This window comes from Eriocheir sinensis, chromosome 3 (assembly GCF_024679095.1).
Source record: "Eriocheir sinensis breed Jianghai 21 chromosome 3, ASM2467909v1, whole genome shotgun sequence".
NCBI lineage: Eukaryota > Metazoa > Arthropoda > Malacostraca > Decapoda > Varunidae > Eriocheir > Eriocheir sinensis.
In genome coordinates, this window is record NC_066511.1 from 27,334,730 (window position 1) to 27,360,947 (window position 26,218).

Sequence of the window (26,218 nt, forward strand, 5' to 3'; positions counted from 1 at the left end):
ATGGAAGGGCGCTCGGGTCTTGCCTTGCTCGCTTGTTCTACGCAGAAAGGCAGTAGAGAGAGACCCGTTTTGGTGGTGTCTGGTTCACTGTCAAAAATCTACTGGAAATGCCGCTCGGGTCTTGCCTTGCTCGCTTGTTCTACGCAGAAAGGCAGTAGAGAGAGACCCGTTTTGGTGGTGTCTAGTTCACTGTCAAAAATCTACTGGAAATGCCGCTCGGGTCTTGCCTTGCTCGCTTGTTTTACGCAGTAGAAAATCTACTGAATGCGGTCTTGCCTTGCTCGCTTGTTTTACGCAGAAAGGCAGCAGAGAAAGACCCGTTCTGGTGGTGTCTAGTTCACGGTTGAGCAAGTACTGGAAGGGCTCTCGAGTCTATAGGTTGCCTCTCGTTTTACTCAGAAAGGCAACAGAGAGAGACCCACAAGAGAAAGTTCCGCTCATCAGGTTTTGGTGGTGTCTAGTTCACTGTCAAGCAAGTACTGCATGGAAAGGCTGTCGAGTCTGTTAGTTGGCTCACTTGTTTTGCTCAGTGAAGGAAAAAAATAAATTCACAAGAGGAAAGCATGAGCGCACGTATGTCATAAGGAGTTTAGGGGGTCTCTAAGCCTTATAAACGGTTGCCATGTGGAAGCGTGTATACGTGTGGCATAAGAAATTTAGGGGATCTAGGCCTTACAATTAATTTTTTTTTTTTTTACAATAGAGGAGTCAGTTCAAATGGTTGCGATATGTAAGCGTGTACGTACGTCATAAGAAGTTTAGGTGGTCTCTAGCCTGTCTAAACGGTCGCAATGAGTAAGTCTGCAAGGAGTAACTGAACGTATTTATACCCTCGCAGGAAGAACTGAACGGTTGATGGTGATGCAACAAACAGACTAACGGAGAAACAGACTTAAAAACACGAAAACATGATCACCCTCCTCGCCATGCACGCTGAGTCGGGCATGTAGAATGAACTGCAAGGGGCAATAGTTTATCCGATGTTACAGACTTTGACATTAGGTAGAAAGAAAGATCGATAATGTACGCAATGGTGTTTGTGTGTCCTGTCTCTCTGCTCAGTAAATGTGGGAATATATTCATGAGGAGTGTCTGAATCGCTACGAGAGAGAGAGAGAGAGAGAGAGGAGCAGGGTCACTGGATGGGTCAGGAAGGGTGGGGCGTAAGCTGTATTATAAGCGGCCGCTATATAAGGTTGTCCGAGAGGCCTTCTGTAGCTACCCTTGTTCATTGTGCTTTTTTTTTTTAGTGTGTGTGTGTGTGTGTGTGTGTGTGTGTGTGTGTGTGTGTGTGTGTGTGTGAAGGCAAGGTATTTGGGCGCTGAGTATGCGTTGACAGTGTTGCGATCTTCCTAGTCTATTATCTATTCTTATTCTTATTCCTGGTCTATTATGTTGCTATTCTATTATCTATCTATCTATCTATCTGTATGGTGTCGTTTCCTTATGAGTCTCCTCCACTACCTTTTATTTAAACACTAAGTCTGTCCTCTTACAATTTCCTTTCACTCAGCATCTACAAAGTCCGTTTAACTTATTTTTTTACAGTAAAGGAACAGTTCAAGGACAAAAATAATAATATACAAAAAATACCTCTTCGTTTTATTATTTACAGAAAAGGAAACGTAAACTATCATCAACAGCATTATGGACTGACGTTATTGTGGCTGTAAAGAGAGAAATAGATAGATAGGTAGAGAGGCAAACAGACAGACAGACAGACAGACAGAGAGGCGGGGAAGGTGTGGTGGGCTGATCCGCATTAGCTAGGTGGACGCAGGTGTGACGGCGGGCCAGGTACGCCACGCGGTCTTATCGGCGGCCTCATCAGGGTCGCGGCGCAAGAATTAACAGCTCGTGCTCACAAACAAACCCTCGCGCCCTCACCCTCCGCTCCGCCATTAGACGCTGTTATGTGTCTTTCTGTTCTTCATCCCTACCTTCCTTTTATTTCCTTTGCCTCCTCTGTCCCATTCCGCCCTCCAGCATCCTTCTCTCGAGTCTTCTCCATTCCTTTTCCCGATATTTTTTTCCACCCTCTTCTTCCATACCCTATTTTGCCCTCCTCTCCTCCCGAAATTGACCTCTCTTTCGGCCACCTCTTTTGATTTTTTTTTTTTTGTAGGACCAGCGAGTAGCGGGCTTTTTTTATTATTGCTGTAAAAAAAAAATGCTCCCATCTTCTCCACCTTTCCTTTCTTCACCTTTTCGTCTTCACCCTCACGCTTTTCTCTGTTATCTTATCCCCTTCTTTTTTTTTTCAATCGCTCGCTTGTCCCTCCTTCTTTCCCTTTCCTCCGCCCCGCCATTGATACTCTTCTTCTGCCTTCTTCCGCGTCCACCTTCATAGTAATTTTAATGTCTTGTTTTCTTATTTTCTTCACTATATTCTATTTACTCTTTACTTGCGCTATTCTGCCTTACACTAATGATGCTAATTTTTTTTTTTTTTTTTTTTTTTTTTTTTTTTTTTTTACCCATCTATTGCATATCCATTGTTAATCTGAATGCGTTAGTTTTTTTTCTGAGATTTTTTTCTTTGCTTTATTTTTTTATCACAAATTTCTGTCTATCTCCCTCCGAGACATTGATTATATTTTGATCCTTGTAAATCTTCATGGCTATTGTGAATGTTCTACTTTCTTATACATTATTCATTACTTTATTTCCCTCTTATGTCACGTTTAACTTTACTGCAATGGCGTGTGTGCATTTTCTCTTGTTCCAGTATCATTATTTTCGCTTTTTTACGCTGCGTTGTACCGTTATCTTTTCCCCCTCTTCTTTCTTCGTTTTTTCTCCTTCTGTTCCACTCGTACGGAATCTCTCATCTTTTCCCCTCGTCTTCTTCCCCCGTTTAACACCCTTCCCCTCTTCTTCCTCTCCATTCCGCCTTTCTGCACTCATCTGCTTCCATCATTGTCTGTCTGTCTTTTATTCATTGACCCTTCTTTCATATTCATCCCATTTTGCCCTCTACATCATTTTTCACACTATCTTTCTTTCTTTCTTCCTTCCTTTCTTCATCTATTTCCTCCGCCTTTCCCTCCCATGCCACCCTCTTGCATCCTTTTCTCAATCCTTCTCTGTTTCTTTTTTCTTCCTTATCCTCCTTATCCTTATCCTCCTTATTCCTTATCCTCTTCTTCTATGCCCTGCCCTCCATCCTTCACCCATCATCTTCTCCGCCTGTTCTTTCTTTTCGTCTGCACTCTCATGCTTCGCCTTCATGTATTCTCCTCTCTTCTTTCTACGTCCTCATCCTCCTCCCATCATCCACTTTCTCACCATCTGTCTTTCCTTCACTCTCCTCCCGTCTTCCTCCTCCCGCTCCTTCCTGCACGCTTCGCCCTCACGCATTCTCCTCCCGCCTTTCTCCATCTTCATTCTCCTGTTATACAATCTCTTAACCTATTTAATTCCTTCTTTCTGTCATTGTTTCTCCTCCCATCTTGCTCCGCCTGCTTTGCCTTCCCCCTTGCACCTCCTCCCGTCCGTGGGCTTCCCGTCGTTGCTGTAGGAGTGTAGGGAGTCCGCTGGTGTATAGCAAGGGCGCTGCCTGCTGGGGCCGAACCACGCTCAGGGGATTAGTACAGCTGAAGATGGCCTCCTTGATAACCCCAGCCGCTCCATCCTCCCTGATTATCCCCCAGACTCTATATACTTCTCATCCTCCTCTTCCTCCTCCTCCTCCTCTACGTCTTCCTCTTCCTCTTTTGTTCTTCATCTTTCTCCTCTTCTCCTTCTGTTTCTTCTTCTTTTTCTTTTTCTTTTTTTCTTCTTCTTCTTTTTCTTCTTCTTCTTCTTCTTCTTCTTTTATTATTATTATTATTGGTATTATTATTATTATTATTATTATTATTATTATTATTATTATTATTATTATTATTATTATTATTATTATTATTATTATTATTATTATTATTCCGCTTCTGCTTCTTTTTCCTCCTCCTCCTCCTTCTCCTCCTCTTCTTATTTTTGTTCTTTTTTAATCCCTGCCTTACCCCGTCTCATTCCATAACATTCTAGACCCACCTCCGCCATTATGTACATTCCACTACAAATCACTTGGTAACAGTTGCTCGATACACGACAAATGGAATGATGGTCAAGGCACAACGCCATCTTTTCAAAATATATATTAATTCATCTCTCTTTTCATGGCTTATTTGTCCTCCGTCACTCGTTTCTTAATGTCGTCGTTTTTGTCGTTGCTGAGCTTTTTGGTGGATATTTTTTTTCTACTTGAACTTGCGTTGTTTATGAGACATGATATACAAAGAGCGACATTGTTCATTTGGTTATCATATATTACAGTTCTTATTAAGGTACTGAAGTTCTTAAGGTATTGCAGCTATACATTATAAGGAGGAGTCAAATGTATAGAGTACCTTTTTTTAGACAATGGACAGAATCATCTCGTTGCTGTTATATAAGGAGTTGGAAGGCTTTAGTGCTGCTGATATATAAGGAGTTGGAAGGCTTTAGTGCTACGTAACGAGTGGTGACATACCTTGTAACATATTTTTCCTCATTTTGTCTTCCTCTAGGTGTGAGGTAGCAGCTGTCGCGGCGTCACCAGCAAGCCACAGCGACAGTGGGTGCGCCTCTCCTACAGAAGGCTCAGGAGGGGGAGGAGGAGGAGGAGGAGGTAGTGGTGGAGGAGGAGGAGGGGGAGGGGGAGGAGGCAGTAGTAGCGATTTGCTGACCCCACTAGTGAGTCTGGGCCGAGGAACCTCCATAGCGGCGGGGCCACTCACCACCTCGCCGGCCGCCACGTCCTTGTCCCCGTCCTACCACGCCGCCGCCGTCACCAGCACCGTTGCCAACCCGGCCACCTCCACCCCCAACGCCAACACCAACGCCGAGGCGCCGCAGGCCACGCACGCGCCGCAGCCGTCCCTGCAGCCTCTGGACCCCGCCTGGCTGACCACCTCCTCCCTGCACCACAACAACAACACCCTGCATGGTGAGTCTCATGTCCCACTAACGACTAACGGAACAGTAGCACAGGTATGGTCAGGTCAGGTTTCTTTTTTCACTTTTTTTTTTTTTTTTACATCTAAGGAGACAGATCAAGGGCGTAAAGAAAAAAATAAAACAGAGGTCAAAGGAGTGTCTTGTAGGAAAACCACCAGAAAAAATACAGTGCTTTTAGGCGTTTGAATACTCCAACTTTACTACACCATACCACTCGTCACTTTGTTTACAGTATATTAGAAGTGATTCTCCGTTCAAGATGAAGGTGGAAAAGTTATAAACATGAGCATTTTGATGTTACGTATACAGCTCTATAGACGTGCGCACTTCTCAGTCTTCGGTCAGTCTCTGCTTCCAGTGCTCATGAAGTCACTCAGTTCCTTTTTGAAAGCCTGTGCGTAGCGTTGCCTCACCCCCTGTCTCCCTTCCGCCACAGAGGTGAAGGGGGAGCCAAGCAGCAGCAACGACCCGGACGTCTTCACGGAGGCGCTGCCGCCCTACACCAGCGTCACCGCCTCCACGGCCGGCACAGACAAGCACGACCTCTCAACCTCTCACCTGCAGCAGCTCTACTCCAGGTAAGGGGCCGCTGGGATCCTTAAAGTGGTTATTAAGTGTTTCAGCCTGCTGTTTTCTGTATAGCAAGTAGTTAATTAAGCAGTCAGGTCAAACACAGAACTTGATGGAGAGAGATTAGACTAAAACACAGAGGTGGAGAACGTTAAAAGAGTCCACTGCCTCTCTCTCGCAGTTGACCAATAATGGCTGACGATAATGATATAAATAATGATAATGATAATGATGATGATGAGTTAAATTCGAGGTTACAGGTCTATCAGAAAGACAAATGTAGACAGAATGAATAGCTGGGTCATACACTGATAAACCTTTATAAACTGCATGGCACTCAAATATTGTCATGCATTATCAGACTTTTATAAAGCTCATTATACATACATTTAATGTCACGCAGCTATAAAACTCGGGATACTTCTAATGCACTGTCATTCAGTGTTAACCCTTCGTTCCCTTTCCTCCTTTCCGCAGCACAATGCAAGCGTATGGAGGGAATTCGTACATGCAGCCAGCCGGCTTCTACAACACTGTCCCAAACTCACAGTACTATGGCCCCGACTACCTCCTCAGTAAGTCCCTAGTTGCCTTACCCTGATCCATCCCACCTCGCGCCGCCCCGCCCAAGCCTGCACTCTGGGGCACGGAGCAGGTGACGAGACAACCACTCCCCAGGCGCTCTTCATTACATATAGATCTTACTCAAATCATGCTTCCTTTTTTATCGCAAAGTCACAGGTATACAAGTTGATGATTGGTACTCTAAAAGGGTTATGAGTTCAAGTCATTTAAGAGTTCATTCCTTGTGTTGTGATAGCAATGGTGGTCTGTTAAAGTACATGGCAAGAAAAGTGTGTGTGTGTGTGTGTGTGTGTTCCTTCTAAGCACCATGCATTCCATCCTCCTGGAAACACCTCCCCTCACCTCCTCCTCCTCGTCCTCCTCCTCCCTACAGACAGCACGCGGAGCCTCAACCAGAGCACCAAGGGCACGTTGGGCTCGGGCTCCCTCAGCTCCTCCTGCCTCAGTTCCGCGGGCTCCCTCGGCTCGACGGGCTCCCTGGGCTCCGCCACGGCCTCCTACCTGACCCCCTACGGCTCCTTCAGCGGGAGTAGCGGCACCCAATGTCAGAACCCCTACTACGGCGCCTCCTACAACACCTCCTTCGCCGCGGGCAACACCCAGAACTACACCTCCACCCAGCAGGTAAAAACACACACACACACACACACACACACACACACACACACACACACACGCATGAGGGGTTGACTGGGTCTATATATTATTTTTTTTTCTGTACCACGGGGGCTGTTTCCTTGCGCTGATGTCTGTTCGTATGCCACACATGTCTTGTCTCTTTAACAGTATGCTTTTCACCCATCTCAAATTATTCTACCCGCTCGCTCTCCTCCCTCAGGGCCTGGACTCAGCCTACTACTCGGCGGCGGCGTACGCGGGGCAGGCGGCGGCGGCGGGGGGCTACTACTACGGCCAGAGCTACAGCGGCTACATGGGGTCCTCATCCGCCTCCTCCCCCTCCTCCGTCGCCACCGCCTCCAACGGGCTCACCTCCTCCGGGCTTCCCTCCGCGGCGCCCTCCACGCCCAATTCCACCACGTACCAGCTCACTCTGCCTATTGAACGTGAGTGTGTGCGTTTGTGTGTATGTATGTGGGGGGTGTTGTAGGGGGTGTCAACAGACCACGGGTTCTTTTGTTTTATTGATGATTCAGTAAATAAAGTCCACCGATATATTTTTATTTTAAGTCGTATAGGAAGAAGGGAATACATTAAGAGGAAGGTTGATCATCGTTTACAAGTGAACTATTATTGTATTGCACTGTTGTCGGGGAGATGGGGTGAGGGATTGGCAGGGCAGTATTCGTGGCCTCACCCTGCCAAAGATTAACCGTTGTCCCCTGCAGCAGAGTCGGCCGGGTTCCAGGGAGTGGACAGCCCCTCGTCACCGCTCAAAGACACAGGTGGGTTGGCTGCTTGTGTTGCCTCTATTTCTGCTTGTTTTTTTTTTCTCTCTCTCTCTCTCTCTCTCTCTCTCTCTCTCTCTCTCTCTCTCTCTCTCTCTCTCTCTCTCTCTCTCTCTCTCTCTCTCTCTCTCTCTCTCTCTCTCTCTCTCTCTCCCCCCCCCCCCCGCCCCCGTTATATAACTCTTCCTACAATACCTTCCAAATCCTTCCCTTAAATGTGTACTTCGATTTTCTTTTTTCGATTCATTTGTACATTAATTCCACGTCCTTACCTTTCTTTCTTCCTCTTTTCCGCGCCCCCATTCTGTTTTCCTTTGATATATTTACGGTTACCTTCGCATGTATAATCTCCTTGCTTTATTTCATTCCGCTGGTTCCCTCCTAACTCGTGACCGTAAGAGCTGCCTGACACTATGCTTACTCTTCACATAATTAACTCCATGGCTTTGTATCTTAATGTATATAGTGCACGTGGAGCGTATTGTTTTGTTTCACTGTACTTTTATATCTCCTCCATTTCCACCCATTATTGCAATTACGCCTTGTATCTCTTGTGAGGCTGGAGAGACGCTTGAGGCGGTGGATGGGTTCAAGTGTGCCGAACCGAGGGTAGATAAGAGAGTAAGTGTGAGCAAGGGAGGCTGGCTGGCGGCGGGCCGGGAAATGGGACGGAGTTTTAGTGAGGCCGAGCGAGCGAGGGGCGTCAAGAGCTTTGTATGCTGAGGAGGAGGCTTTGTAAGATTGTGTGACTGAGGAAGTATTACCTGGCGAAGTGCTGTGCCTGCGTCTGTGTAGTAAGTCTCTCTCTCTCTCTCTCTCTCTCTCTCTCTCTCTCTCTCTCTCTCTCTCTCTCTCTCTCTCTCTCTCTCTCTCTCTCTCTCTCTCTCTCTCTCTCTCTCTCTCTCTCTCTCTCTCTCTCTCTCTCTCTCTCTCTCTCTCTCTCTCATTATGTGTGTGGGTGTGTGAACGCGTTTCTGTTCGAATTAGTACAAGACTTAGTGTATTCTATTCGAACCTTCAAGACTTAGTGTATTCTATTCGAACCTTCGGCAGGTTCATAAGAGGACAGAAGCTTTCGGGATATGAATTGTCTGCGTCATAATGAGAACGCGTTGGACAATTCTAGGGCTGCAGCATCCAAAGTGAAGCAAGTATTTTCCTGAGATAGCAAGTTGATTAGAGAATATCAAGGATTTTGCCTCAGCCTATTTTTATTCATCATTAACAAGTTATAATTGACTGAAGATGGTAAGAGAAGAAGGGGGAGGTGCCGCGAGGTAAGGAAAATAAGATATATAGTTAAGCTGCGAGGAATCAGTATACGAAAGCTATTTGCAAACCACAATAGAACGTAATACAGTAACAGAAGAAGTAAATTTGCTGGAAGTACAATATAGATCACTGTCAACACCACGAAACAGAAAAAGAAAGAGTTCATTTCACACAAAGAAACACTATCGGTATTTTCAGACTCTTCCTCCTCTCACGTCAGCTATTTCCAAAGGTCAAAACGGAGATAAGACTAGTTTTAATGAGTGCTTTTGTAGGTTCACTGTATAGAAGAAGGGTCAAACCACCACCAGGGCCACTAAACTACCCCTGGATATGCCCAAAACTCCTACGAAAACCTTGTCAAATATGTGTTCTTGGGAGCCGAAGCGTTTAACCCGGTAGCAGCGACGGGCCAAATTTGCGGCTTTACCGTGTACCAGTGATGGGCCAAATTTCTGCCATGATATAAACCTCCCAAAATAGATGATGCATAAACTGATCACACATGCGTTGATATATATTATGAAATGGTTTGCGTGAGTGATGATTCTTTCTCATTATTTTACGTATAGGGGCCTTTAACTTAACCCAACCTAACCTAAGAAACACGACCCCCGCAGCTACCGGGCTAAGCATACGACCCTAAGCTCAACCGTGAAGCGTGGCACTGATTTCCTCGCGCGTCGCCTTTCCTCTGAGTTTGCCGGCAGCATTTCCCAAGTCGGCGGCGTCGCGTGGCTTCCTAATCGTTTAAGACGCCCCTAACTCTCCTGGCTCGTTTTAAAGTTTGGTTCAGTTACGGAGCTTCTGCGCTATTTTCCGGTGGCTTGAACTCTAATGGATGAAGACCTATATTGGCAAGGGCTTGTGGGCTGAGGTGTGTGTGTGTGTGTGTGTGTGTGTGTGTGTGTGTGTGTGCTCGCAAGAATTCGGAGCCTCTCAGGGATGCCATACAATGTTCTCGTGTTTCCTCGGCTAATCAAGAATTTTCATCAGCCTCATAATGTTTTCCCAGTAAGCTTTCCGAACACTGAAGAACCAACGTGATCGTACCAGCGTTACCAGATTGTCGTACTAGACATACATTTTTCATCTGCTTGAGGCCCAAAACTGTCGAGCCTACACTGATAACGATATACATTTACAATTAGAGTTCAGATGGTTAATTACCGATGTTTTTTTTCTTGTGTTATTATGGGTCAGAAAAAAGAAAAATGTTCTGAGTGAGTACGAAATCTGGCGTGTCTCGTACTACCATGGCGGACTAGGTGAATCATCTATGATCTTCTAATCTCCACTTCTATAATCCAAATTCATTCTCCTTCTCTCTCATCGCTTTTCCGATACCCTACGCCCCTGTCCACCCAGCAGTGAATAGGTACCAGGTATTAATCTGGGGTTGTGTCCCGTCTCCTGGCATCTGTTCCCTTCTATAATTCCTTTCCCCTCCTGTCTCTCTCCGGCATATGACCACAGCCGTTGCGCAGACTAAACGAAACTCCTCCAACTCTCATCGCTTTCACCTTTATTTTCTCTTTCCCAGCGTCTCAGGTGTTGTGGGGCTGCTGAATAGATAGCTTATAGTGTTCGCTCTCCTCCCTCGCTACCTGATTCGCCTCTCAAATTAATACCGATAAAAATGATTACCGGAAGATGTCACACTCCCCCTCCGTACTCCTCCTCTTCCTTTCCCCGCATTCATCCCCCTCTCTCCTGTTAACCCTCGAGTCCCCTCCAGTCATCCCACTCATTCAATTTGGATTTACTGTTCCCCCCCCAAAAAAAAACATAACGCCGGGCATCTTTTGAACGACAGACCAGATAGAAGAGCGAAACGTATCGAGAATGGACGCTGCTGCACTTAGTAGAAGGAAAGAAGAAATATGGAAGAGTGTGTAGATGAGGAAGAAGAGGGGGAGAAACAGATGAGAGAAAAAAGGGAAAATATAGCTCGGTAGTGGGAAAGAAGAAGCATGGAAAAGTGTATAGAGGAGGAAGAAGAGAGGAAGAAATAAATAAGAGAGAAAAGAAGGAAAATTAGCTCAGTGGTAGGAAAAAAAGATATATAGGATCGTATGTAGAGGAGGCGGAAGAAGAAGAAGAGGAAGACAGCTGTTTCTGAGTGGCGTGTTTCATTATTGTCGTACACTGAACATTGCATTTATCTTTTTTAGGCTCCAAGACTGTCGTAACCACACAAACAACAATAGGAAATTAAAGTTAGCGTTAAAACTGTTAAATATTGATGGGTTTCGTTCTTTTTTGCTATTGTTATCGGTCAGAAACTACAAAAAATGCAATGCGCTGAGTACGATAATTTGACAACGCTGATAGGGGGGAGGGGGGAGGGGCGTGAAGAGTCGATTTTTTGGCTTTCATGTAGCTACTCGTCCCACTCTCTGTACCTCTCTGCTATACCCTTTCGCTTCTCACATCAGCTATTTTTAAAGGTCAAAGAGGGGGTCAGCCTGGTTCTAATGAGCGTTTCTTCAGGTTCATGGTACAGAGGAAGGGTCAAACTACCACCAGGGTCATAAAACTACTCCTGGAAATGCACACTACTCCTACGAAAGCCTTGTCAAATAGGTGTTCTTGGGCGGCGAACTGTCTTGTGATACGGACCTTTATTTTCACCTCACTTACGCCCCGCTCTCTCTCCCCTCAGCCTCCAGGGCGCGAAACGGCAGGTCCCGACGAAGCAATCCCTCGCCGGACCCCGAGAACAAGGTGGAGCGGGTCTACATCTGGGACCTGGACGAGACCATTATCATCTTCCACTCCCTCCTCACCGGCACCTACGCCAGAACCTTCGGCAAAGTGAGTGTTAAAAGTCTAATGGATGTTTTTTTTTTTTTTTTAATGTGTGTGTGTGTGTTTTCTTGTTTGTTGATTCTCACCTATAGTGGTCGATTCTGTGAGGTCTGTGTGGCTTTTTTTTTTTTTTGGGGGGGGGGGAAGTGTTTGCTGTGTTTGTGTGGGTGGGTGGGTTGGGGGATGGTTGTAGCTGCGTGTGTAGAGGGAAAAAAATATAGAGAGATCGTGTGTGTTTCATGTTGATCACCAAGTTAGTGTTCTGCGAAGTGAGTGTTGATTCCGTGAAATGTATGAGTTGGGGAGGGAGAGTGGCTAAGTTTTTTTGTGTGTGTGTGTGTGTGTGTGTGTTTTCTTATCTTATTAATTCATTCTTCCCATCTTTATATTTCTGTGAGGAGTTTGAATGGGTACAGAGAGTGTTTTTGTTTTCTTATCTAATTAATTTATTCTTCCCTACTTTATATTTCTGTGAGGAGTTTGAATGGGTACAGGAAGTGTTTTTGTTTTCTTATCTAATTAATTTATTCTTCCCTTCTTTATATTTCTGTGAGGAGTTTGAAATGGGTACAGGGAGTGTTTTTGTCTGTTTGTATATTCGGGGGGAGGGAAAGAAAGTGAGATTTCGTGTGTCGTAAAGTTTTGTATCTTTCGTTTTGATTCAGTTAATTTTTGTCATGTTTGATTTTTTTTACGAATGAATTTACATGTTAATTTTTTTTTTGTAGGGTAGCCGAGGGTTGTGTGTGTGTGTGTGTGTGTGTGTGTGTGTGTGTGTGTGTGTGTGTGTGTGTCTCTCTCTCTCTCTCTCTCTCTCTCTCTCTCTCTCTCTCTCTCTCTCTCTCTCTCTCTCTCTCTCTCTCTCCTCCCCATTCATCATTTCTCCATTTTTATCCCCCTCCCCTCCATTCCTCCATCCCTCCCTTCCTCCTCCCTCCGTCCCTTCATCCATCATGGTGGCTTGACGATCTCCCTCCCCTTCCCTCCTTCCTTCCCCATCTTTTCCTCCCTTCTACACGAGCAGCTCCGCCCACAAGTCACCCTCAGTCACCCTTCTCCATCATGCTATTAATGTGACAATCCTCCTCCTCCTCCTCCTCCTCCTCCTCCTTCTTAACTCTGTTTTTTCTCCTCGCTCAATTACTCTCTTGATCCTTTTATGCTGTCAATAATGTTTTCTTTCTTCTTTCTCTTTTTTCGTTTTTTTTTATGCATTTGTTGGCTCGTTCTTCCTCTCTCACTTTGGTTTTACTTTCTTGTGTGTGTGTCACGTTCTCCTTCGTTTCTTCTCCTTTTACTGATGGGGGTTTTTTTTTTGGTTTTATTCTTCAAGTCGTGTGTCCATTATCGTTGTTTCTTCCCATGCAACTTCATTGTCGTCGTCTAATTAAGTTCTCACCTTTATTTTTTGTCTTCTTTCAGTCTTTTTTTTTTTCCTCTTTTTTTTCCACTCGTCTCCCCTCCTTTCGCACCATCAATATTCTCCTCAATTTTTGCTACCTCTTCTTCAGTCCCCTTGGTCTTTTTTTTCCTCTTCCGTCACAGGCACTTCATTCTTATTGTCTTATTTTCATTTGTACTTCTTATTAAATCATTTCCCTTCCTACGATCACCATCAGTAGGCTATGTTCTTTTTTTTCTCTCCTACCCAGCGTTGCCAGACTGTAGTACTCAGCCTCCTATGTTTGCTGATTTCCGACCCCAAAACTGCCTCCTCGATCCCATATATAGTTATCGTTAAAATGGTTAATTATTGGTGTTTTTTGGCACTTGCTATGGCTCAGAAACCGGCAAATTCGAGGCTCTGAGTACGATAATTTGGCACCGGTGCAGTCCAACCTCTCCCTCAGTCTCAGGTCAAATGCGCTTCATTCTTCTTCTTCTCATTTTGACTTTTTTTTTCACTCTGTACCCCTCTTACCACCACCATCAGCACTCCTTTTTTTCTCCTCTACCTCTCCCTCAGTCCCCTTCTGCCTCTCCTTCCCTCACTTGCACTTGATAAAAAAAAGCGGTTAACTCCTAATTGGATAACTTCCCTGATAACAATCGACATCACTCTGGCCGCGATGGGAGGCTGGGGGCTTCATCATACCGAACCAAGGCGCACGTAGGAGGGGGCTGAAGGGTTGTATATAGAAAAGGCTGCTGGAGTACTTCTTGGGGGATGACGGTCCACTTCGGGCTGCAATAGAGACTGTCAGGGGGATAGACTGGTGGTATTGAAGCCTCCTTGGGGGATTAGAGTCCACTGCTCTGGGTGGTGGTGAATTGTATTGTGTTGGTGTGTCTGTGTGGTGTTTTATGTGTGTGTCTACTGATTGTGATGTTGATGTTTAGATGTGTATGTGTTGTGCTGGTGCGTTGCCAGTGTGTGTGTGTGTGTGTGTGTGTGTGTGTGTGTGTGTGGCTGTCTGTCTGTCTACCTATCTAGCATACGTTTCTTCCACCATTGTTGTTACTGTATCTACCAACCTCACCATGAATAAACATCCAAAAATGTCAAATCATCACAAAACCGTGTATTCATTACGTTTTAAGGCCACTAAAAAAATTTAAAAAAACACCCACACCCACAATCACATTCTGTCATACGATTTCCTCCACTGCTGTCACCATCACCAACACAACCATCACTATATAGAAGCCCCACTACCACCACTACCATCACCACCACCACTACCACTGCCTCCGCCAACCTCACCATGACCAGACATCTTCACCCGTCAGTCATGTCCCTCGCCCGTCACTCACTCGTCGGGCGTGCAGCAGCCGGGCCCAGCCAAAACACAGGGCGGGGGGGACGGTCTTGCTTTTAGGGAACAGAACGAGGTGACGCGAGAAGCTGTTGACAAATGATCGCTGAGTGAGTGCCGGAGGGGAGAGAGAGAGAGAGAGAGAGAGAGAGACGAAAGTAGCTCCATGTCATATCTTTTTTGCTCTTTATTTTTTTTTTCTTTCTTTTGTTGTGTTACGTTGATGTTTTTTGTCTTCGCTATGTTGCAATGCGTCCAGGTGTGTGTGTGTGTGTGTATGTGTGTGTGTGTGTGTGTGTGTGTGTGTGTGTTGGAATTTGTTGTCGTTTTGTTGTTGTTGTTGATTGTGTGTTTTGTATGTCGTGTACTGCCGTTGATCATCGTTCATCGTCTTTTTCTTTTACCTTTTGATGTAGCGTTTAGCAATTAGGTGATCAAAATAGCGTTAACATTCAACATTTGTTTGGTAATAATGAGGGATGTTTTGAGTGCAGATAGGACAAATTAGTTTTCTTCTTCTTCTTCTTCTTCTTCTTCTTCTTCTTCTTCTTCTTCTTCTTTTTTTTCTTCTTCTTCTTCTTCTTCTGCTTCTTCTTTTTGTTTTTCTTTTTCCTCTTCTTCTTCTTCTTCTTTATCTTCTTTTTCTTCTTCTTCTTCTTCTTCTTCTTCTTCTTTTTGTTTTTCTTTTTCCTCTTCTTCTTCTTCTTCTTCTTCCTCTTAGCGAACACCGCAAAAATGGAACAGAACCACCACCGTCACCATCACCACCATCACTACAAGACCTTCACCACCACAGTAACCCCACCTCACCACGCACCACCACCATCCCTTTCCACCACACTGCCCTGCCATCACCACTACAACCTCTCCTTTCCTTTTCTTGCTTTTATAATCAAGGTTATAGTAAGAAGTGGAAGTGGGTTAGTGCTGAAGGTACAAGTGCATGGGGGAGAAGGAAAGAGATTAGGAGTGTCCAGTTTAATGGTGTAGGGCTGTAGGTTTTCTTCTTTAACCATTGCTGTCACCTCTATACCAATACTAAAACCCTTACTCACCAAAGAATATATCCACCACCATCATCACCATACCACCCACAATACCCACCATCACCATCATCACCACCATCATCACCGTCGCCACCGCCGCCGCCATTGAGGAGGCTGCAGTGATGAGAGGCACACTTTTCACTTGCATGTTGGCGTCGTGTTTCAGGGAGGAGGATGGCGCGGAGCCGGCCAGACGACCACAGACTCTCCTTCGATTTCCAGTTTTTTTATTTCTTTTTTATCTATCTTTTTCTTATGTCGAGGCCTTGTGCAACGAAGGGGAGAGGAGGGGGAGGTGGCAGGGGTGGGGTGGAGTGGAGTGGGATGGGGCGTGGCTGCGTGTGCGTGTGTGTGTGTGTGTGTGTGTGTGTGTTAGATAGATATATAGATGCACACGTAGAGTGATAAAGAGAATGACTAAAGACAGTTTTTCATTATATTCTAACATTGACATTTTATTTTTATCCTTCTTCACAAGGACCATAAACTTAACAATTAATATCGTGTTGACATCGTGCCAGTAAAGAAAGAAAAATAAAGAATTATCTCCTCGTTAAAAAAGACTCCCGCATCACATTTTTATAACGAAGAACTGGACACGTAACAACACCAGCACCAACATCATCAGCATCATCGTCAGCATCAGGCGGAGCACCCAGGTGGCCGCGGGGCAGGTGACAGGTGTGGACAGTGTTACCAGATTGTCGTATGCTCAAAACATTTCAATTATAAGTTTCAACCCCAAAACAGTCGCACACACACACAAATAACGATATCCAATTCAAGTTATTGTTAAAACAGTTAAATGTTGATGTTTTTACGTTAGTTTTGGGTCAGAAACCGGAAAATACAGTGTAGTAGTTACGCTGATCTGGTAACAGTGGGTGTGGAGTGGCACTACCCGGTCGGCGGTGCACGGACGAGGGAACTGGCGGCTGAGCGACTAAGCTTCCTGCGTTTTCTTGTGCCAATTACAAGTGACACTTTACCGCGTTAATGAGCAAAAAAGCGCGCACACCCAGACAGGCGCGTTACTGCCAAGCCACCAAAAACACGATTATAAATGGCGCGCTGCGAGCCTCTCTTGCTTGGCGCCGGGGAGCGAACAGCCAAAGGTGTGCGCGGCCTCGAGGGAGTCAACTTAATTACGCCTCGTCCCTGCCTCCTGTGTGCCGTGGCCGAGGTGTGAAGTGCGGGGAGGCGTGAGCTGCAAGGTCGTCTACAAGGGAAAATAAGTTAAAAGCAGCTCTTGGTGGTGTTTTTCGTCTGTTTTCCCCGTGTGTGTTTACTTCGCACGAGGCCAGCGGGGGGGGGGGGAGGCACACACACACCTGGGCATGGAGGTGACACGGGTACTTGCACGCCGCCGCACCTGCCCTGCCAGCCATGCATCCCTTGACGCAGACATTCATTAAGCAGACTAAACCCGCGGCGCGTCACTCCCTGCCTGAAATGTCGCTCCCTCCGAATCCAAGCTGTGAGTGACTCCTGATTCTTTAAACGTCCTATTAGTGATAAGTAACAATGATATGGGTGATTTGTCTTTTTTACAAGTTTCTCAAGGCGTAGTTAGCTTTTTTTAATATCACTTCTTACGACTGAGTTTGTAATATGTTGACTTGACTGTGAAAATCCGACACTTCTAGCTTTTTTTAATATCACTTCTTACGACTGAGTTTGTAATATGTTGACTTGACTGTGAAAATCCAACACTTCTTGCCTTTTTTAATATCACTTCTTACGACTGAGTTTGTAATATGTTGACTTGACTGTGAAAATCCAACACTTCTTGCTTTTTTTAATATCACTTCTTACGACTGAGTTTGTAATATGTTGACTTGACTGTGAAAATCCGACACTTCTAGCTTTTTTTAATATCACTTCGTACGACTGAGTTTGTAATATGTTGACTTGACTGTGAAAATCCAACACTTCTAACTAACTCCGTCCCAAAAGTGGAATTGGAAAGCCAAACTAGCCACATAACTGTTAATAAATACCAATACGACTCTATACAGCAACGTGTGTCAAGAAGCATTGGATAAGATATGTTTGACAGTTTGTAGCATACGTTTCATTAAATAAGTTCTCATATGACCATTAAAAAACGCACCTAAGGAAACTGGTGTAATACTCTCGTTTCATTCTCTTTCGACCGGCAGACTCCTTACGTTATGTTCTTATACAAAGTCTTCCTTCACACATCAACGGGGAAAACAGGGAACTCGTGGACACCTTTCTGATATTTACCGTCTACGTGTCGTCTCATCCACTGGTTAAAGAAAATAGGCTTTTTCCATCCTATACGATCGGTCCAAATCCCGGTCGTTACTCTTCTGTTCCCTTCATTTCTTTGCCGTTTCATCATTTATTTTTTCACTCCACCGCAAGAAAAAGAAAATGTAAAAAGGATCGGTCCAAATCCCTGTCGTTACTCTTCTGTTCCCTTCATTTCTTTGCCGTTTCATCATTTATTTTTTTAACTCCACCGCAAGAAAAAGAAAATGTAAAAAGGATCGGTCCAAATCCCTGTCGTTACTCTTCTGTTCTCTTCATTTCTTTGCCGTTTCATCATTTATTTTTTTTAACTCCACCGCAAAACACACGCCTTTTAAAATTAACAAAGGGCGAATCTGCAGGAACAATAAACCACGTAACGGCAGAGGAGAAGGAAAAAAGGGAAGGGAAAGAAGGGGTTTGTAGTTCACTTAAGGAGGCGGAAGGTAACCCCAAAAAAAAGGGGGGGGGAGGTAAAGAAAAAGAATAAAGTAGCCATGAAGTAGTGAGAATGAAGGGAGAGACAGGGACGAAGATGAAAGGAGTGACGATGGGCGAAAGGGTGGCAGGGTGGCAGGGAGGGAGGGTGAGAGAAGGAGGGAGAGGGACGAAGGGAGTAAAGTGGGGGGGTAGGGGCTTGTCATAATGGAGTGGGGGGCCTCGGGGGGGGGGGGGGGGGACAAGAACAAACACTCCTGGCATTTGCCGCTTTTGTCTCACCATTAAGAAACCTTTTTTTTTTCTTCTGTTTTTTCCCCTTTTTTTTTCTCCTTCCTTTTCGGTATTATTAAGATGACTGACTTGTCGACCTTCCTTCCTTCCTTCCTTCCTTTTCTACCCCCTTCATTCATTCATTCATTCTTCACTCTCCGGTTTTTCTTTCTCTTCTGCCTTTTCTCTTTTTAACCCCTTTCTTTTTTTCTCCTTCCTTTTCAGCATTATTAAGATGACTGACTTGTCGACCTTCCCTCCCTTCCTTCCTTTTCTACCCCCTTCATTCATTCATTCATTCTTCACTCTCCGGTTTTTCTTTCTCTTCTGCCTTTTCTCTTTTTAACCCCTTTCTTTTTTTTCTCCTTCCTTTTCGGTATTATTAAGATGACTGACTTGTCGCCCTCCCTTCCTTCCTTCCTTTTCCACCCCCTTCATTCATTCATTCATTCTTCACTCCGGGTTTTTTTTTCTCTTCTGCCTTTTCTCTTTTTAACCCCTTTCTTTTTTTTCTCCTTCCTTTTCAGCATTATTAAGATGACTGACTTGTCGACCTCCCTTCCTTCCTTCCTTCCTTCCTTCCTTCTTTCCTTCTTTACAATCATTCGTTTCTGCTCTTCATCTGCCATCTCTTCCTTTTTCCTTCTTTCCTTCCTTTCTTCTTTCCTTCTTAACAATCATTCGCTTCTTCTCGTCATCAGCCATCTCTATTTTTTACTTTTTGCCTTTATTCTCCATTCTCTTTTTCATATATTCCTGTTACTGTATTATTTCTTGTTCATCTTCTTCCTCCTCTTCTTCTTCTTTTCTTCTTCCCCTCCTCCTCCTCTTTTCCCGTTATCTAATTTCTTCCTCCTATTCTTCTCTTCCCACTGTTCTTCCCTAACCTCTCCTCTCCCCCTTTCCATATTTACTCACTCTCTCCTCCTCCTCCTCCTCCTCCTCCTCCATGACCTTCTTCTCCTCCTATTCCTCCTCCTTCCCAGTGCTTTTCTCCTAACTTTTCTTCCTCCCTCCGCTTCATCCCATATACATACCCTCTCACTCCTCCTCCTTCTCCTCCTCTAACTCTTCCTCTTCCTCCTCTTCCCCTCTTCTTTTCCTCCTATTCCTCCTCCTTCCCAGTGCTTTTCCCCTAACTTCTCTTCCTCCCTCCGTTTCTTACCATATACATACCCTCTCACTCCTCCTCCTTCTCTTCCTCCTCCATGAACTCTTCCTCTTCCTCTTCCTCCTCTTCCCCTCTTCTTTCCCTCCTATTCCTCCTCCTTCTCAGTGCTTTTCCCCTAACTTCTCTTCCTCCGTTTCTTACCATATACATACCCTCTCACTCCTCCTCCTCCTCCTCCTCTAACTCTTCCTCTTCCTCCTCCTCCTCTTCCCCTCGCTCTTCCCCCGGGGGCGGCTTTGGAGTGGCGGTAGCGTGTTTATGTGTTTGCTTTGCGAGATAGACAGCCAGGTAGACAGACAAACAGGCGCGGGGAAAGCCGATACACGCCGCGGAAACAGGAGAAGAGAGAGAGAGAGGGAGGAGGAGGAGGAGGAGGAGGGAAAAAAAAAGCGGGGAGGGAAAAAGTGCATGAAAACATAAACACCGCGCCGGACGGACGAGTGTGATGGCTGTATTGGCGGCGAGTGTTTGTTTGTGTCGCCGAGGAGGGTCGTAGTCGTTGTCGTCGTCGCCGTCTTTATGTATGTGTGTGTGGGTGGGTGGGTGGGAGTGTTGGGTGGGTGGGTGTGGGGGTATGGGGGCTGGTGGTGGAGGGGTAGTGGTGGGGGGTTGTGGTGATGCTCCTCCTTGGTGTTCTTATTGTTGTTGTTGTTGTTGCTGTTGTTGTTGTTGTTGTGGTTGGTGGTGGATGGTGGAGAACGCTGTGTTTATTTATTTATTTTCTTCTTCTTCTTCTCCTTCTTCTTTTTCTTCTTCTTTTTCTCCTTCTTCTTCTTCTTCATCTTTTTCTTCTTCTTCTTCATCATCTTCTTCATCTTCTTTTTTTCTTCTCCTTGTCGCTTTAGATTTCCTCTCATCATTGCTTTAGAGAATTAACATATTTTATCCCCCTACCTCCCTTTTCTCTCTCTCTCTCTCTCTTCACCTCTTTGTTGTTGTTGTCGATGCTCTCCTTATAGCTTCTACACTTCCCGCCATCTTTCTTAATCATCTCAAGGTCCTTTGCACTTTATTTTTCCCTCCAGTTTTCATTTCCCTTCACTCCGCCTCTTTGTTGTTCTTCCGTGTTTTTTTTTTTTTTCATCTTTTCTTCCTCGACATCCCCCCGCCGTCCTTTCCCACACCCGCTGCCGCCCTCCCGCCGTCCTCAGTCACAGCTTCTCCTCCCGCCCTCCCATCGACCGCCCTACTTCCTTCTTTCCCTTCCTCCCTTTCTTCCTTCCTCCCAACGCCCTTCCTTCCTCCTTGCCTATATACTCATCCTTCTCACCCTTCCTTGTTTTTTCCTTCTTCACTTTTCTTTGCCATTTCCACGTTTCTTCTTTTCCTTTTTCCCTATCTCAGCGTTTTACATCAATCTCTACCTCCTCTTCTTTCCCTTCACTTTCTTTCCCTTTTCCCAATCTCTCCGGTCTACATCCATTTCTACCTCCTCTTCTTTCCCTTCAATTTTCTTTCCCTTTTCCCAATCTCTCCGGTCTACATCCATTTCTACCTCCTCTTCTTTCCCCTCAATTTTCTTTCCCTTTTCCCAATCTCACCGGTATACATCAATCTCTACCTCTTCTTTTTCTTCTCCAATTTTCCTTTCCCTTTTCCCAATCTCACCGGTCTCCATCCATTTCTACCTCTTCTTTCCCTCTCCACTTTTCCTTTTCCTTTTCCCAATCTCACCGGTCTACATCCATTTCTACCTCCTCTTCTTTCCCCTCAATTTTCTTTCCCTTTTCCCAATCTCACCGGTTTACATCCATTTCTACTTCCTCTTCTTTCACTTCTCCATCGTTCCTTCCCATTTTTCCTATCTCACCGGTCTACAGCCATCTCTACGTCTCGACCTCTTTCATAGTCTTTTTTTTCATCTATACTCTCATGCCCTCCTCTCCCTCCTTCCTTCCCAACCTTTCCCCTCCCACCGCCCTTCTTCCATCTTCCATCCCTACTTTCCTACCCACCGCCCTTCTTCTTTCCCTTCCTCTTCCTCCTTCTCTCCCTCTTTTTCTTCCTTCTCTACCCCTCCTCCCTCCCACCAGCCTCCTTCCCCTCTCTCCTTCCTTGCCCCCGTTGTGCCATCTCCTCCACCACCTCCCCCCTCCTCCACAACCGCCCTTTTCGTCTCCTTGTCATCCTCCTCTCTCCTCTTCCTCCTTCTCCTCCTCCTCCTCCTCCTCCTCCTCGCCGTCGTCGCCCAATATAACCCAACATCTCGTCTTTGTCAATCTCGAAATGACTTTGCTGTCAGTTTGGTTATGGATAATTTAGTCACGCTGCTTCCTCTATCGTGTGTGTGTGTGTGTGTGTGTGTGTGTGTGTGTGTGTGTGTGTGTGATTTATGGTGTATATCTTGCTTTCATGCGTATTTGTTGTTCTTTCTCTCCTCCTTGCGTTTCAACATGTCTAATCTTTTTTTTTTCTTTATTCTCTTTGTTAAACCTGCAAGAAAATTAAAAGTTCTTCCCCTCCGACGTAATAAATAAAAAAAAGACCCTCCCATTTGCCTTGGACTAAATTGACTTGCTTGTTATGGCTGAGCAACAACTATTCTGTCAGAGCACAAAGTGGGGACGCATATTTACGAACCCCTCCTCCCCCCCCTTACCCCCCTCCCCACCAGCCCGTCCGTCCGTCCGCCGTTCACCCTGCGCGGCGCCTGGCACTTGTCGCTCCTCGTTGTGTTTTGCTCTGTCCGTTCTTTCATTTGCTTTGCTTTCTCGACACTGTTAATAAAGGGTGTTGCGAAAGTGGCTGGGACCGAGGAAGAAAAAATATATATGTGTGCCCCGGCTCCTCCTATCTGTTTTGTTTAGTTAGAGCAGGTTTCGTTTATTCAGAGCTAGCAAGGCGGCGTCGGGGATGGAGAACAGTGTAGTGTCCGAGGCTGTGCCGGGTGTTCCTGCCCCAAACAATAACAAACAGTGCGCGGCTCGTTGGCCACCCTGCCTCCCCGACACACACACACACACACACACACACACACACACACACACAGATTGGTATTGTCAAATGCTCCCACCCCTCACATCAACTATTTCCAAACGTCAAAAAGGAGGTTGATCGAGTTCTAATGAGTGTTCCGTTAGGTTCACGGTACAGAAGAAGGCTCAGACTACCACCAGGGTCATAAAAGTACCCCTGGAAATGCCCTAAACTCCCACGAAAGACTAGTAAATTACGTGTTCTTGGGGCCAGAAATGTTTTACAATATGGCACACACACACACACACACACACACACACACACACACACCGAATAGATTAATAATATCCAAACACCAGCCCAGTTAACTCATAAATTTGAAACTAATGGAGTGCGTTACGTGAAGAGAAAGGAATGTTGGGATAGTATTTGTACATGATAAAGGGGACTGGGGAAAGAGTGAGAAGAGAAAAATAAAAGTATAAGGTATAGTAACATGCATCATTAGTGGGCCGAGGAATGGAGTTCAAGGCAAAAGGCTAAGGCCACGAAGAACACCTCGCATTAGGCTCCACCACCGCCCCTGAACTCCCGAAGAACCCCCACAGCGTCAACGAACATACCATTAGAGAAGGAACACTACCAAGCGATGTGTATATAACGCTGGTGTTTATATGCAAGCAATGAGTGAAAACAGACGGCACATTGTTCCACCGTTACGAGCAAAGAGACTGTATACCAAGAGACAGTGTATGTATAGTCTCCTTGGTTACGAGAGACCCATCATGGTGTAAGCTAACGAGACTAGACGCACGCCAACACACCCACAGAAAGCACAAACACCTGCGAACACCATGCGCGCTCAGCCTGCGGTCGTGAGCACGCATGGTAACCTGGGTTCGGCCCCACACCCCCGTGCGCTAAAATGTTACTCACGATCACGCTGGCATATGCTCCCTCATGGTCTCTCAGCCGTGTGTGCGTCTGGCAGCTACGTCTTGCGAGGAGAAAATATAAGAACATAAGAACATAAGAACGTAAGGAGTCTGCAAGAGGCCGGTTGGATCATACATGCCAGAGAAACCAACAGTCTAATGGGATCTTGTTGGTTTGTCTTCCTCCATGTTGCTCAAGGTGATAGAACTCGGAATATGACGGAATTTTCTGTTTACATTTTGAAGCGCCAAGTACAGCATCGTAATTGTCGCCTTGATTGATTGATTGTTTATTGTTGCAAGTAAACAACAAAGGAGAAGGGAGGAGCATGCCATCCCAACCCCCTGGCAGTACTTGGGCATCACCGTACGTGTTTGTAGTCTATCGTCACAAACCTGATGCTGCCAAATATGTAAGCATGCACGTATCATCTTTATTTTTCCTTTGCGATCACATCAATAACTGACATCCCTCCCGTGGACCACCAGAGTCACACCCAGAATAAAATTACTAGGTCAACCACATGTAGCAGCTACGAACACACTGCCCACTCGTCCGTCACCACCACCACCACCACCACCAATACTATCATCACCTCAACCACACTAACAAACAGCTGACCCCCAAAAGAGCCATCCATCACCACACCTACGCAAATCAAGCAGGCACTACCATCGTTCTCACAACACCAAGATCACCAAGTAAGGAGTAAACGCCATGACCACCGCTACAACCACAGTCAACACAAATACCTTCACAACCAACGCCACAACCTCTCCCACCATCAACACCACCACGTAGAATCAACAACAAAAACAATAAACATCTCCACAGCCATATGGTATCCCACAGACAACACCATCACAACCAACACCACAACAACCTGTCCCACCATTAATACCACCAAGCAGAACCAACAAAAAAAACAGGAACACCACCACAACCCTTCACCACACACACACACACACACACACACACACACACACACACACACACAACCTCTCCTACAAACAACACCGTCACTTCTTATTAAAACCAACAGCGCCATTATCGACCCACGCATTCTGTCACAGCACCGTCGGGTTAGTCGGTTATGGCGCCTTGGGAGAAGAGTCGACCATTTGTCTGTTTTATCCATGGCGGATGTCCTCGAAAAGAAGCTGGTGTCCTTTCCTTTCTTCTCTTCTATTCTCCTTTGGCTCTGTTCCGTCCTTTTTCCCCCTTCTGTTTCCCCTTCTACCTCCTCTTTGCTTCCTGTCCTTCATTTTCTCACCCTTATCTTCGCTTTCCTTTCCTTCTCTTCCCTTTTATTTCCTTTATTAATTCCTTTGCTATCTCCATACCACCCTCATTCCCCCTGCCTTTTGTTATTGTTTTGTTTTCCTCAATCTCATTCGTTCCCTCCCATCAGCCTCCTTCCCTTCTCTTTATTTATCCTATCCTTTACCGCTGTTCCTTAATTCCTTTCTCCCTTTCGATTCCCTTCCCCGTTTCTCCCACATCCTTCGTCCTATATCCTTCTCTCTTCGGCCTCTTACATCCTCTCCTCTCCTACTCCCTCCTTCTCTCCTCGTTCCCTCCCACCGCCCTGCCCGCTGTTATTTTTTTTACGGGAGTAGGGGAGAGGAGGGTATTTTGGGAGTCATCAAAGTGGGAGAGAAGAGGGTCAGAAAAGGAGGAGGGAAGAACGCGGAGGAGGAGGAGAAAAAAGATTAAGGCACTGCTGTAAAAAGTGACGGGGATATAAAGAATGGAAGGAGAAAAGTGGAGAATCTGATGGAAAAGGAGAAGACGGAGATAAAATGGCCTGTGAGAGAGAGAGAGAGAGAGAGAGAGAGAGAGAGAGAGAGAGAGACTTATGGGATCAGAAATTCGTGTGTGCACTATTCGCTTGTTGTAAAAAAAAAATGCAAGCAAATATACGCACTTGTCCAGTTGTCACGATAATTAAACCACATGATATATATTTCTCATTGCACGGCCACTCTTCCTACCCCTCCTCCTCCTCCTCTTCCTCCTCCTCCTCCTCCTCATCCTCATCCTCATTAACGAAGCACCGCGGAAAGTGAGCGCCACAATTCCTCATCCTTCACGATTTGACAACTCTGGCGTTATCGTTCGGAGTGGTGCAGTGAACGGGAGTGAACGAGGAGGAGGAGGAGGAGGGGGCGAAGAATGAAGAATGAGAAAACTAAAAGAAGAGGAGGAGTAGGATTAGGAGAGGAATGAAGAAGAATGGGAGTGAGGGAGATGAATGAGAAGTGGGCGAAGGATGAGGACGGCGAGAAAATTAAGAGAAGAGAAAGAGGATTAGGAGAGAAAGGGAAGAGAAACTGTGAAGATGAAGAGAAACCGCAGGGAAAGAAGCAAAAAATGAACGTAAAATCTCCAGGTCAAGCAACAATACACAATCACCAGGGAAAATAGGTTAAGTTGATGATAATTAGAACATACAATTGCTAGTTCTGTGATTATGTCCAGCTTTACTTCTCCTTCTCCTCCTCCTCCTGCTCCTTCACTCCTCTCACAACCAATCTCTATCCTCCTCTACCTCCCTCCCACATCCTCTTCCCAACTACCCGCCTCCCTCCTCCTCCTCCTCCTCCTCCCCCCGCCGCCCTCCTTCCTGGCTGAGTAATGGCTGTTAAGATAAGCTGATAACCTCAAGTAGGGGCCGACGTAGGTTTAGATTAATGGTTGTTGTGTTTCTGACCAAACACCAGAAATAGTGACCTTTATATCCTCTCGCCCCCGCAGCCTCCCTCCCCCCCCTCCCTCCCT

The 26,218-nt window shown here is 45.7% G+C and overlaps 1 protein-coding gene across 2 annotated transcripts in view; it reads left to right on the top strand.

Moving 5' to 3' along the window:
- LOC127007408 (eyes absent homolog 2-like) overlaps window positions 1-26,218 on the top strand; it is a 95,814-nt gene that overhangs the window by 57,202 nt on the left and 12,394 nt on the right. Inside the window, exons 4-10 of one of the 2 annotated variants that reach the window (XM_050878359.1) lie at window positions 4,551-4,969; window positions 5,417-5,558; window positions 6,028-6,125; window positions 6,509-6,759; window positions 6,974-7,199; window positions 7,482-7,538; window positions 11,479-11,630. In XM_050878359.1, the coding sequence (XP_050734316.1) occupies window positions 4,551-4,969; window positions 5,417-5,558; window positions 6,028-6,125; window positions 6,509-6,759; window positions 6,974-7,199; window positions 7,482-7,538; window positions 11,479-11,630 (1,345 nt within the window). The remainder of the gene's footprint in view (window positions 1-4,550; window positions 4,970-5,416; window positions 5,559-6,027; window positions 6,126-6,508; window positions 6,760-6,973; window positions 7,200-7,481; window positions 7,539-11,478; window positions 11,631-26,218) is intronic. The other variant, XM_050878370.1, reaches the window with a different exon arrangement.